Source organism: Orbicella franksi, chromosome 8 (genome assembly GCF_964199315.1).
Source record: "Orbicella franksi chromosome 8, jaOrbFran1.1, whole genome shotgun sequence".
Classification (NCBI taxonomy): domain Eukaryota; kingdom Metazoa; phylum Cnidaria; class Anthozoa; order Scleractinia; family Merulinidae; genus Orbicella; species Orbicella franksi.
The window spans coordinates 5,923,942-5,938,172 of NC_138152.1; the positions used below are offsets into that span (position 1 = coordinate 5,923,942).

The window sequence follows — 14,231 nt, forward strand, 5'->3', positions numbered from 1 at the left end:
TATTTGTCATCAGTTCCGTCCAACAAATAACGTGCGTACGGTGTTTTTCGTCCCACCAAAATTTTTTTCAAGCCGTGCCAAACTTCAAAAGATTTCAAAATTCGATAATCAGCCGAGGAATCTTACGCATTACTTGAAAGTTCAATGGAAGTGAGTCTTGGCCGCTCGAAAACTTGGATATTTCTAGGACAGGAACGATTGTTTTTAATGCAAAATACACTTAAATAAATGAATGAAAGAATATTAACGTGTCAGTGTATTTAGCTATAGATTAGCTAATTGGGGACCCCTAAAAAGTCAACTTTTGCGATGGTGAGGGGGATTTCGTCCATGATGGTATTCGCCAGGTCAGTTCCCATCGATATCACTTGCATAACGTGTAGTTCACGAAAAAAGAATTAAGTCGAAACCATTTATGTTTGCCCAATTTGTTCAGTTTGTGAATGCAAGTCTCAGTGGTCGTCGATAAAACCAGGAACATAGAAGTTCTAGCTGGTCTTGCTAGAGTGAAAATATTTCAACGATAACAAAGACAGTTACAAGCTAGCGCCACGGGAAGATTCTTATAAACAGTAAAAATATCACAGGAGGAAGTGTGCGAGAGTTATAGTGTAATCCCCAACTCGTTTCATCTGGACGTGCAAAGTCAAGTACAAGATATTTTATTTAAGTCTTTATGCTTTCGTCTTCAGGTTTTCTGATTGTTTCATTATCCACATTAACATTTGTTTCTTGTTTCTTTTCAAGAGTAGATGATTTGAATTTTCTCATTTTCATAAGCTTGAGGCTGGCAACATCACAATTCCAGTCCCTAACAAAAACAAGACAAGACCACTCAATCAATACACCATCATAAATTATTTCTTCCCATTTTGATGTAACTTCTTCCATTTCTAGATTACTACTCGGCAAGTTTTAACACTGAGTTGTCGCTAGCATTTCTAGAATCACTTTAAAGCAGTCAAGAGTGTCATTCATCACGTTCCAGCCAATCAGATTAAACAAGCTCTTTCTCCCAACCAATCAGGGGCAAAACTAACAGAAACCACGCGTCGACTAATGTCCGCGCTTTTCGCCAGCTAGTTGCAAGTTTCTTCATTATGTTCTGATTGGTTAGCTGCATTTGAGGTTCCCACTTAGGCTTCTTCGATCCCGTATCCCGCCACTATTTTTGGCTCAATCCCGCCAACCCGCCCCACTTAGAATGTTTATGCCGATCCCGTCTGGATTTTGTTAGAGTCGCAGTTCTCCGCGTAACATGCCATTTTCTGTTTTTCATCCTGCATCCCACCGTCAATTTATTTTAAGCGTCCCGCACGTCAAAATAAGCAAATCCCACTCCCGCTAAAGTATGTTTATCCCGCACCCCACCATTAAAATTTCTATCTTCCCGCATCCCTCCTCAATTTTTACTCTCATTCCGCATCCCGCCAAACCAGGGTTGAACGGTTGCTGTGATTAGTCAGTGTAATTTCGTTTGATTATTTCAATAGAAAACCACTTCATGTGAGCTCCTGTTCTTACCTAAATTGAGTTAATGTTTTTGCCGATGTGAGGTCTGGAAGTTCTGTGATGAAAAAAGATCAAAATTGTCAAAAGCCTGAACCTTTTCATACGTTACACAAAACGACTAAGCCCTCACTAGCCGAGCGTGAGGACTGTAATGAGGGATATTGCCCCAACGTCAGGTCAGTACGGGCCTTGCTACCCTCGTCCACCCGGTACAAAAATTACCATGAGCCAATATTCCACTTGACAAATTGACATCAGTTTTTCATGCGTCTGTCCTGTTATTGATCATGAATTTCGTCAGAACATTGTCAAAATAGCTGTGGATCCGCAAGACTACTTTGACAATGTTATGGCGAGTTTCATCGTCAATAACAGGACAGACGCATGAAAAACTGACGTCGATTTGTTTTTTACAGATTGCCAAATTGTCCGCTCTCGCTCGTTGATGCATCGCACAAATTATACATTCATTTGTCTGTCCGCTTATTGACAATGAAAATTACCCAATGAGCTCGCGAGAATTCCTGCAGTTATCGTAAAATGTGCAGCTTGAGCAAGCTAGGTTAGTGAGTTGGTAGTGGGTTATTACATGGCACTCGGGTCTTGACGTTTCTGGTTTTTGAAAGCTAAAAATACACGACTTACGTCAAAATCCGGGCCTAAGAAGAAACGATCAGAACGCCCGGATTGACCTCAAGACTATCTTGCCATATAACAAAACGTTTTCTTTCTTGAAACTTTTCCCTCTCTTCTTACATTCAAAGCGTAAAAAAAAAAAAACAAAAACAAATAAAAAATAGATCATCATCATCATCATTATCATGAGTAAAAAGACAAATTTAGAAGTGGTCCATCTTAGTGGTCTGTGAAACTATGGCTGTTCAAGAGATCACAGAATGCACTGTTTGAGTCTTGGAAAATCTCTAGTAAGAATCCCAGATCCATTTCTTTTCCTTAAATTACAATATTTAGAGAGGAAGTAGGCTCGATTTCCGCCGCTTTCTCGAGTCAGGTCTACGTTCCTCCCTGAGAAGAGTTCGGGGGAGGAGCGCGGGCTCCTTTCCCGAACAGCGGCTGGTAATCGAACCTAGAGAGGAGGCCACATCAGCCTTAGCTGGTGTTCATGCACGTCCTCCATGCTGGTGGAATTAGAATTTACATGTAGAGATTTTTTTTTAATTGACACCTTGTCACCTTGTTACATGTAATATGGACATTTTAATTAGTCATCCTTGTGATTTTGGTTTTCACGGAAGTTGACTGTACACCAGTTTAATCTTGTGACTGCACAAATTGTCAGAACCACAGTCACGCAGACAAGTGAAAAGAGAAAGTGTTTCTCAAGTTACATAACTGATGTTAGAGGAAGTCCATCACTAGATGTAGCTGGTACAGGTAAAGCTTACCTATTCCACAGGTGTTATAAAGCTCTCTTTCTCGTTCAATAACATTTTTTATCGTGTCTTCTCTTGACGCATGAGCTCTGCCTTGTCGTCCTTTAATACTGTTTTGTTCATTGATTTGTTGAAGCTCCTGATCAAATCGATGTAAATAGCTAACAAAGAGAGAACAAAATGAATCCTAATTAAAGCTCTGGAAACCAGCTATGTTATTTCAGGTGCATTTAACTAAACTGTTGTTGTTTTTTGACTTTCTTGCTATTTTAAAAACAGCATCAATGATCCCTTAGTACACGTTGTTGGGGGTGCCATATCAATGGAAAATGACTTGTTGCCAAGAACTGCATTCAAAAAGTCAAAAAGATAAAGTCTGCATAAAAGCCATGTGGCCCATAATGTCCTGGATAGGATGCAAATCCATCGCAGGGTTACCCCCAGCATTAAATTCACCAGTACCCATTCATACACCTGGGTTGAGAGAGGCACTGTGAGAGTTAAGTGTCTTGCCGAAGAACACAACATGATATCCCTGGGCAGGGGCCCATTTCTCGAAAGCCCTGGAAACTTTTCAGGCCCGTAAAGCCATAGCAAAATCTCGAACCTTACGATTACAGAGCTGTTTTATTCACATATTCTTAATATGAAGAGAAGTTCCCTTCATACAAGAAGTTTCAGGCATATACACTTCTCCATTTTTAGATACAGATGGACTAAAAATGGCTTTATGGGCCCAAAAAGTTTCCAGGGCTTTCGAGAAACGAGCCCTAGGGTTCAAATCCAGACCACTCAATCCAGTCAAGCACACTAACCATGAGAGCTGTATTTAGATGAACAAAAAAAGAAACTATAAATGAGAAACTGCTAGGTTGACCTAGCAAAGGATAAAGGAGAGTGGAGAGAGAACTGAAAGAAAGTGGCGTCACCTTGAAGTAGTTCCTCTACGATGTTAATTATAGCTTTACCCTAAATTTATCAGTGATTCTGATGTGAAATGCATTAACTAACATGTATAGGAACAAGGCTACATAATTTGCCATGCACTGTAATGACACATTAATAGCTATAGCCAAACTTGACTGAACAGAATGAATTCAGAGATGGAACAACTGGGTAAGAGAGTGAAATTACAAGCATGATTACTCTCTCAATAGACCAATTTCGATATATTAAAATTCAGCCAAACACAATAGACCTCAGAACGAGGCTCTGGGGAATAAACCCAACAAACTCTTTATTTATTCCCCAGAGCCTCGTACTTAGGTCTATTGTTTTAGGCTGAATTTTAATATATCAAAATTGGTCTATTGTAAAACACAAGGTCCAGTTATTGTATTAACAACAAAGTTCCAGGTAAAAAAAGTCCTCTTTCATATGCAAGACAACAAGCACCTCTCAATAAGTGTACACACTTCAGAACTGGTGTATTGTGTCTTTTCTTCATCTACATTCTCAAAAAACCATCTAAACTTTTCACCAACTGCAAAACAAAACAAAACAAAAGATTGCCTAACTAGAATAAATAGCCTACTTACAATACCCTTCAGTTTAAACCAGCAATCAGTTTTTGAAAAGAGGAAAATAACTATTATTAAAAGCTGGATCATTGGATAGTGAAACTCAATAATTTTTGTTGGCTTAGCCATCATGGAATATGAACAATTATAAGCCATCAAATTATTATTTTTGCATGTGCACGATTAGTCTAAATGCATCACGTGACTGAATATGCCCCAGCTAAAACTTGCTTTTCAAAACAGAATCTGTGTTGAGAAGCAAACATAATGTCAATGCACAAATATCCAAGCATATTTTTGCGTCAAAATTAAAGACTACATCATTGTTTATTTATACCCTGTTTACAAAACTAATATGGTAAGTGTACCCATAATTTTTGGGGGTGTTTTTATTTTTTTTATTTTTGTTTTAGTTTTCTATATTTTGGGGGTGTTTTTAATAATGTGTAGGTCCAGAAAATATCCATACCTCCCCCATGGAAGGGAATTTTTCTAAGTCCCCCCCACCCCTCTGGAAATTTCGATTGAGCTTCATACATTTCTTTAAATTTTTTGGTCTTCCAGAACCCCCCACCACCCCCCCCCCCCACAGGAAATTCCAATCCCTTCTGTGGGGGAGAATGGATATTTTCTGGAACTGAACAATTTAAACAATATCAATCCACATACACTTGTTGGATATGAGATGATTGTAGCCTACAAGGCGTGTAACGCTGAGGTGGCTGTCAAGGACAGTAAAGAGATGCGTTATTTTCTTGCCTGTCAACCGAACACCAATTTGTGAATGTACAAGTTTATTAGTAAGGACATTTACACTTCAGGCTAAAAACCTTTAATTAATATTTGAGACAAATACCTTTAATCTGAAGAAGATAGTTTCTCTCAGTCTTCTTCCTACAAATAAATGAAATACAATTAAAAAAACACCTTAGAGGAGTAAAAGGTTATAGAAAAAGGAGAGGTGGCAAAACCAATTAGCAACAGCTGGTTTCACCAAAGGAGGCAGTGAATGAGAAAAAATACAAATTAAGGCTGTGGTGGAGAACTGTGTGAGATAGACAGAACTCTCAAGTGTTCTAAATAGTCTCATCAAAAATAAACTCCCTATTAACAGTAAATTTGCAATAATAGGAATTACGGCTATCATCTGATTGGTTAATATAAGCTTAAATGATATGAAGTGTTCAAGACATTTGGATTTGTAAAGTGAAGACAGTTTTTCCTCAAGGCAAACAGGTATTTCTGGTTAAATAACTTATAACCTTGACTTCTACTAATAAGTCACTATCATGGTGAAAAATGGTGGAGGTGCGGTGGCCTCATGGTTAGTGCGCTTGTCTCCAGATCGAGTGGTCCAGGTTCCAGCCCTGGCCAGGGTCACTGTGTTGTGTTCTTGGGCAAGACACGTTACTCTCACAGTGCCTCTCTCCACCCAGGTGTACAAATGGATACCGGCGAATTAAATACTGGGGGTAACCCTGCAATGGACTAGTATCCCATCCAGGTAGGAGAAGAAACACTCCCAGTCACTTCATGCCACAGAAGTTGGGATAAGATCTGGCCTGATGGGCTACTTGGCTCGTATGCAGACTTTTATGGTGAATTGTAATATACTGTAGATAGGACCCTACGCACACTCTGATTGGTCAAAAACCCATGTTTTATCAGAGTATAAAACATAGAAAAAGCATGCTTTATTGTTTTGCGCCACATCACCTCTATATCATAAAGCAAATGAAGGAGCCTAAGCTGTGTATTACACCGTGATAAAACACTCCGGACATCTGAGAACACTCGAGAAATGTAGAAAACACGTGCCTGCAGCTTGTGTTTTCTACATTTCCCTCGTGTTCTCAAATGCCCGTAGTGTTTTATCACAGTGTAATACACAGCTTAGGCTTCTTCATTTGTGAATTATATAAATTTTATAAGTCAAATTATTCCCACATTTTGATTAGTTCTTTTTTCTGATCTACTGGAGCACAGATGCACATGAGGGTGTTAGTCTTGTTTTTTCTTGTTTTTTTTTTTTTTCTGTAAGTCATCCGTGATCTCTCTAATTTACTGCACAGATGCAGAGCAACATGGAATCTTCTTGTTTCACATACGTGTAAGTAAGGAAACAAAAAAATAAATAACGGCATCATCTATACATTTGTCCTTCAATAGTAAGAAATAAATCAAAATGCACAAACTGAACTATGTCCTCACCGTTGTAGTTTTTCATCCCTGTGTGCTTGTCTTGCCAACTTTGTAGCTTTTCTAGAATTAGGGTGTACAACTTTCTTGCAATGTACTTTTGACTTTCCTTCTTTTGGCTGCCAAGAAGAACATTGAATATGAGACCACATTACTGGAGTTTCTCTGGAAAACATGAGGTTAGCTGCATGTATGTCAGCTGTACTCGAAAACCGTATCCGTATTCAATCAAACACAATCACGCTATTGAAGTCAAATGATTCTTAAATTCCAACAAGGTTAAGATGCAAATACGTACCATTTTTAGCTTGGAAAGAACGTAAACAACGAAAAAACATTGATTGTACTTGTTGTTTGTTGAGGAATCTTTCCACGTGAGAATCTTTGTGAGCCTGCTAATGGTCATCTGATGTCTAGTTGGTGATTATGCGTACTACCCGGAACAAAACAAAATGGCGGCCCGGTTGAGGAGTGCGTTTAGAAATGTAAACCGGATAAATAACATGTTTCTTCCTCAGTTTGAAAACCTGAAGCAGAGAAAACTTGGGAGGTCAGCTTACAATGTGTTCGTCGATTACAAGGCTGTGTTTAAGGATTCTTATCTGTATGCAAAAGGGAAGCCACTACGTTCAGCGACAACATTAGGTGTGCTGCTTGGACTGTACTACCTTTACCACGAAAATTCTGACGCGCACTCGTACGAAGACGCTGTTTTGGAATGCTCTAATGAACTGCTACAGTTGAGCCATCTGATAAGGAATCCCTCGTCGGACAATTACGTGCAGAAACTATTGAAATATCGTAATCAGGAACGAATAAGGATTCAAAGTTTTGGAATCTTGACACTTGTGTGGGTTTCCGAGTTTGGACCCAGTTGTGATTTGTACGAGAAACACTGTGAATACGTGCAGCCTAGGTGGCAGTCTTTCCCGCAGCGAGTGATTGACGTTGGAATTCTGGGACACTGGTACTTCCTGGAGAAGGCCATGATAGACTATGACGTCAATGAAGCTGAGCTGGCTGACTATCCACCGGACACACAGTAAATGGGAAACAATTAACTAGTGCCTGACTTTGATTTTCCAAGACAGAAGCTCCTTGAATAAAAATTGTAATTGAATTGAGGCAGTCTCAAAATTGAAATCACCCTACTCACTTGCAGGCTATTGTTATTATTGCAGGCGGTACCTTTTAGGGTATTGAGCTGAAAGAAGTTAGTGTCAGTTAATGTTGTTTTAGTTTAATTGGTTCCTCTTGGGGATGAAAAAAATATTTGTCATACCCACAAACCAGTATCTTGGTACCTCTTAGTCGTCAGTGATGGGCTCCTGTAGAGGTCCTTTTCAAAATTTGCAATAAGCCTTTGTATATGGGAGTCCACCCTCCCCTCCCTCCCTGGGGGCTAGAAGGTGGCAGGGGGGAGAGGAGATGGAAAGAAAAAAGCTTCCTATTTGTCCCCCCCCCCCCCCCACAGTAAAAAAGCTTGATACTTGGGCTACAAGAGGGGAGATAGCTGGGGCATGCCCCTCCTAACGAAGCTGTGTGTTTGTTGCCTACCGTAGCTTCTGACCAGTAAAAACATAGGCTGAAAATGAGTTTGAGGGATAAATGTTGATTTGCTGTAAACATTGTTATGTACTGTGTTGGCATTGCCCCTTCTAGTAATGACAGTTATGGTCATGTGACCACGGTGGTAACAGTATCGACAACTGAAGGGCGTGTTTAAAAGATGAAATGATGAAATGTCACCACGGTTATCCTAAATAGTGCTCCAGGTTAGCCTAAATCATGCTCAGCTTAACCTAAATATCACTGACTTGAAAGTGATTTGCTCTCAGTTAGTAAGAATGGGTTAACCGTATCCCATTCCGTCATCTCGCCATTTCGTGTTTTAAACACGTTCACAACTGAGTTGCACCCTACCTGTTCCCACTCTTCCACCCCCCAGCCCTCAAAGCAGCACCAGTTAACCTCTCATGCCCGAACGCGGGGGCTTGCGGTTGTATGTGTGTTTTTTTGTTTTTGTTTTTTTTTTTTCCCCTCCGGAAATGTTTAAACACACTCAACAAAGAACGAGACAGTGCGAAGAAGCGTGAAAATTGGTCTCGATTTCTTGCTGCCTTTTTATCTGTTACCTTAGATTTACAACTGGCGGTCTGGCCTAGTTCTCATATGCTAAAGTAATTAACCACTTTTTATGAATCTAACTTCACAAAGATAAAATAATTAAATTTCGAATTTCAGTGGTTTTCCTGTTCTGTGAGGTGGATATCTAGGGTCACCGTGAAACTTATTAAATATGATCTCCCAATCAGCGTGAACCGGAAGACGAGCAAACAGCACGCCTACTTAGATAATACATGTTTCTAGATACGCCTTGTGGCTGACAATCTATCGTAACAGAAAGTCTTTGCATACTATCACAAACAATCTTTCAAAATATGAAGGGTATTGAAAACGTTTTGTGGGGTACAAAAGAGAACCTTTGTGCCGTTTCTTGAATTTAAGGGTTGAGTGAATTTCAAGAAAGGGGTTTTCGATCTTTTGGCACCATTTTAGCAGATAATCAAGACTGATTAAAACTGACTGCTGTTGGTGAACGGAAACGTAATGGCGAACTACAGACCCATATATGGCCCGGGATCAAACAAATATCATTAAAATGCCGCTAAACCCCTGTCGCTTTTAACCTTGAAACATCCACTGAATTTGCTCCAGGCGTTTTGTAAACACCATAAACGTTTTGTTCAAAAATTAGCACCATTATTCGATTTTAAGGCCAGTTTCGAATTGCACTGATAAATTTCTTACGTCCTCGTAGACCTAAAGACAGAGATTTCAGATCCAGATTTTAAAATGAAATATCAGATGTGACAACACATATTGGCTTGACGAGATAAGATAATGAAAAATCAATTGACATGGCTGCCCATCCATTGTCCTGTTGTCAGTGACATAGCGCTAGTAAATTGTTGCCCTGGGGTAATTCCTAAAACAGTTTGAAAGTCTATTGAGAACCGTTAAAAAGGAAAAAAATATGCGCAGTTTCGAAAAATCATCACAGAGAAAGCAATACTTGACATTTTGAAAAGTGATCCTGACTTTCGCAAGATGCGAGCTTAAAAGGTTCGAACTTTTCATGTTATTTCAGTTTCAACTGTTAAGCCTGTATTCAATGTTATATCTTTGGCTGATCTCACACTGTGATCATAGGTGCGAGAACGGCATGTCATGAATAAGTTTACATTTTCTTCTATTCACTTAACCTTCCACAAGGTTCATCTGCTGACAACACGTCTACATTGATGCACGTTCTTTCGGTGGGGAACATGATATAGCCGCCCAGGCTAATTAGTCACTGTTGTTTCGAGATAAACTCGACTGAAGATGAGCTTGCAACGCCAGATCACTGTTAAAGTACCAGTAATGAAAATTTCTCCATATTACAGCAACGAAACAAGTGTTTTTCATGCAACTAACAACAATGTGCATGCATCTCCAGCGTTAGCTTTCGCTTCTGGTCCTGGATTTGAGTCGAAGCCGCTTGTACTAGACTTAAGGAATCTACCCAGTGTTGATTCTCCTGAGCTGGACAGTTCTTTGCGAGATATGTTAACGAAAAACATGAAATCCGGCAACGTCTTCACCGACGATAATGACGATACCGTTTCCGAAATTTCAGCTTGTAGTTCCATGGTTACTCTGGAAACTGTTGATGAGAGTGAATTAACCAACACTCCGACAGGAAACCGAAAGACAGCGAGGACGTCTTCGTTCAATGCCGGATCGACGCCGCGGAATTCCGAAAAAACGAACGATGCCGATGAAGAAGATGGCCGAAAGACAGCGATAAAGAAATCTAAGAAAATCATTTCTGATTTTCTTACATTTAACGCGCCAAGTTTTAGTGGAAATGGGGCTAGTGAGGAAAACGATGAACCGAAGCCTCCTCCGCCGTCAGAGAGAAGAAGGAAACTTAGTATCACCAAAAGAATTTCACCGTTATCTTTGCATGGAATTTTCACTGGAAACCAATCAACAGGAACCAACAAGCAAGAAGCTACTTGCGAGCCCAAGGAAACTAAGAAGACGCGAAAATTATCACTGCAGACAATGTTTAAACCTTCGCAGCATTCAAACGAAAAAGAACGGAAGAGAAGAAACACTGACCCGCAACTTCCACCAAACCAACAAATAACAACTACCATTGAAAACGAAGAGAAGAAAGGAAAGGAAGAAACCTCGACTGTAAGTGGTAAAGAATCACAAACAAAGCCAGTACCGGAACAAGCGTTCTTTAAGGAAGACGATGTTAAAATACATGACCTGATCAAGCAAGTGTTACGAGCGCACATGTTGGCCATGACTGAGTATAAGCGCGAGACGTGTGATCGTGTTTGTAAAAGCATCTGCAAAATTTTGAAAACTCTTGTGGCGTCAATGAAGGAAACTGAAAAAGTCCAATGTAAAGTTGTGTGTCAGGCATACATTGGCTCTGTAAGGGACGAAGGAATGTTTGCTACAGTTCAGACTGTCTGGGAAAATGACAGAGATAATTTCGCAGCTGCGAGTTATAGAAATGATTCCTTGTTCGGGTTCGCGTCCGTTGTAACAAACGCTTTGTACTAAAGCGGAGCCGAATGACATTGTGAATATGACCTTTTCTCGTGACTAACTAATCTTCTTAAACATATTTTTGTAAACGGAAATGCCTTGAAAACCCAATGTTATTTTCATTCGCCAAAAGGAAATTGTTGCTTGCTATGTATAGGACGCCTGTTTCTGCAAGTGATAATGTCACCGTGGTATAGCTGTTTAGACTTCACTTTGCAATCAGATTAAAAATTATCATGTTGAGAAGTATGTCTTTTCTGAAAAATCTTGTTATATTTTTTCCGGAATAACTGCGGAGTTATATTTACTATGCCGGGATTAGTTTATCGCTCTATTCGGCTGCTTTTATTTTTGATACGATTATCTTCTTAGTGATTAGCATTTGTTTCTCTAAAACACCGAGGTTATCGAATCAAAATCGATCACCATATGTGCATGGGGTTCCTAAGTTGGCCCGTGATACGCAAGAGTCAAAAAAGAAGGATTTGTATGGGAATTCGCGGTTCTATTCTCTTGACTGTTCTTGATCAGCCTTAGGCCTGAAGAAATATGAATAAATATTGAACAAAAATAAATCTACCCCTCTTAAGGTGTGTGGTTCTTTGTTTCTTGTGGGGCTTCTAGGTCGATTGCTGGCAATTTAGGTGGTGTTTAGTCCCTCTGATTTTCTTTCAAGCAGTGGACTGAACTAAAACTCACCAAAATGGTTTGTACATCGGCCTAAAAACCTCCCAAAAACAAAAAAAACACTCGCCTGAAGCGAGATAGCTTCACTTTGTTCAACACTCGTTCCTATCTGTTAAGCTTAGGATTAAAACCACTTTAGTTCCCATACAAATCCGGACATTTCGACTGTAACATCAGTTAAACAGGAAACACGGACGTTCACTTTTCCGAGCTTAGTAAGTAGTAAATAAGTAAGTAAACTTTATTTGATAAGTAGGTTGTAGAGGGGATTTGGCAGCCGAAGGGCTGATGTGGACCTACTATACACAAAATATAAAATTTTACAAACACGAAAGATATTAACAAAAGAATAAGAACTATGTACAGGGGAAAATTAATAATCATATATACATATTTGATTCACTAGAACCTAATTAAGACAATATTGCCAGAAATTAGAAATTAGCTTGGGTTCCCTGCGGTGTAACACGGGTTTTAAAGACTTGACTCTACGGGTCGTTACGCTTTTAGCACCAGAACGTTCTTGCAGTTGTTGAAAGCTGATACCTCAGTTTTTTGAAATCATTCACATCCAAAGAACTGGAAATAAGTCTCTGCATGTAATCGCTCAGAACAAGCTCTTCAAATGTTTGGAGTCGTTCGTAGCATAGTGCTTTCTCTACGTAATTAAAGCAAAGTTCAGTGGTGGAAAAATGACGTGCTTTGGTTTTAGCAGGAGCTTGTCATTGATTCGTGGGGGAGGGGTGATTATCACCACCCCTAGTACGATCAAAATTCTTTGTCCGAAAGCCGCCCATTTTTCCAAGCCAAATACATCACAACTATCTTCATGTTTTGATGAAAGGTCGAAAAAGAGGGTATTCAGTTGTGAATGGTGGCCTCATGGTTAGTGTGCTCGACTCCGGAACGAGCGGCCCGGGTTCGAGTCCTGGGGGCCGTTTCTCGAAAGTCCCGAAATGTTTTCGCGTCCGGAAAGCCGTAGCAAAATCTCCAACCTTATGATTACAGAGCTGTTTTATTCACAAATTCTTATTATGAACAGAGGTTCTCTTCATACAAGAAGTTTCAGGCGTATACACCTCTCTTTCTTTAAATACCGATTAACCGGTAAAAATGGCTTTGCGGGCCTGAAAAGTTTCCGGGGCTTTCGAGAAACAGGCCCTCGGCCGGGAGCATTGTGTTGTGTTCTGAAGCAAGACACCCCTCTCACAGTGCCTATCTCCACCCAGGTGTATATATGAGTAGCGCTGGGGGTAGCCCTGCGATGGACTAACATCCCAACCAGGGGGGATTAGACAGTGGCGGATCCAGACTTTGAGCTAAGGGGGGGGGGGAAGAGGGGGGAAGAGGGGGGGAAGAGGGGGGGGGGAAGAGGGAGGCCCGGTTTGATTTACTTGCCCTGCCGGTTTTTCTTCCTTCAGTCATTTCTTTTTTTTTTTTTTCACCCAAAATAAGGGGGGGGCGGGTCCCCCAGGCCCCTCCCCTAGATCCGCCACTGGTAAAAATACTCCTAGTAACTACATTCTACCGAAACCGGGATAAGCTCCGTTTTGATGGGCCACTTTGCTCGTATGCAGACTTCCTTTTTTATTTAATGAAAAAGGGGTTGGTGTAATTTTCATCCGGGTCGTTGTCCAAATTCAAAACTACCTAATAAATGGTAAACAAATACAATTTTAATATGGTGTTAATGCATGATGATCACCAATAAGAATTTGGAATTTCACAGCTAATAACAACATAGCCATCAATCTTTACGTTTTCCTAAAACTGAGGTCGAAAAAGGGCACGTGATATTCAATATATTAACCTGAGTCGTTTCCAAATGAATTAAATTACCAATGAAAAGTTAAAAAAAAAAAAAATTAAAATTGATTAAGTGATTAATTGCTGAATGTTTATTGCTTTATAACAAGCAAGGATGTTTGAACCAGTTAGAACCCGTACAGATCATGTTTTTGGGAAAACCTATTTTAGAAAAAAAAAATGAAGTGAGTAAGACCAAACTGTACTGACGTTAGAGACTGTGCGATAATTACCTGGAGGGAGGGGGGCTGGGAAATGGGTGAAATATGCCCCAAAACTAAGTCATACCCCACCTCTCATTAAGCAAAAATTTATTTCAACCCCCCTTCACATAATGGTAATATTAAGGCTAACCCTTCCCCCTTGAAAAAAGTCTCCTTCCATATATAACAGAGGCATTCCTTTCCTACTGCATGTCAAATAGGAAAACAACAGTTCATAGATCAGAACACCTTAGAGTTGATAAATTTGTCAGTTTCATTCTAATGTTAGTATTTAT

General features: G+C 39.9%; 3 protein-coding genes across 3 annotated transcripts; 2 read left to right on the plus strand and 1 right to left on the minus strand.

The window, feature by feature from the left end:
• Window positions 1-146: 146 nt before the first annotated feature.
• LOC145495423 (translation machinery-associated protein 16-like) lies at window positions 147-7,006 on the minus strand. The gene is made up of 7 exons (XM_081475035.1): window positions 6,924-7,006; window positions 6,638-6,744; window positions 5,283-5,320; window positions 4,302-4,389; window positions 2,919-3,067; window positions 1,525-1,567; window positions 147-811 (listed from the first exon to the last, which is right to left on the minus strand). Exons 1-7 carry the CDS (start codon window positions 6,924-6,926, stop codon window positions 667-669), a joined length of 573 nt encoding a protein of 190 aa, XP_081331161.1. The 5' UTR covers window positions 6,927-7,006; the 3' UTR covers window positions 147-666.
• A 71-nt stretch (window positions 7,007-7,077) lies between these two features.
• LOC145495960 (mitochondrial import inner membrane translocase subunit Tim29-like) lies at window positions 7,078-8,081 on the plus strand. Its single transcript, XM_081475554.1, has one exon. It carries the CDS (start codon window positions 7,078-7,080, stop codon window positions 7,669-7,671), a length of 594 nt encoding a protein of 197 aa, XP_081331680.1. The 3' UTR covers window positions 7,672-8,081.
• A 43-nt stretch (window positions 8,082-8,124) lies between these two features.
• Window positions 8,125-12,797, plus strand: LOC145495806 (uncharacterized). Its single transcript, XM_081475390.1, has one exon. It carries the CDS (start codon window positions 10,013-10,015, stop codon window positions 11,252-11,254), a length of 1,242 nt encoding a protein of 413 aa, XP_081331516.1. The 5' UTR covers window positions 8,125-10,012; the 3' UTR covers window positions 11,255-12,797.
• Window positions 12,798-14,231: the final 1,434 nt, after the last annotated feature.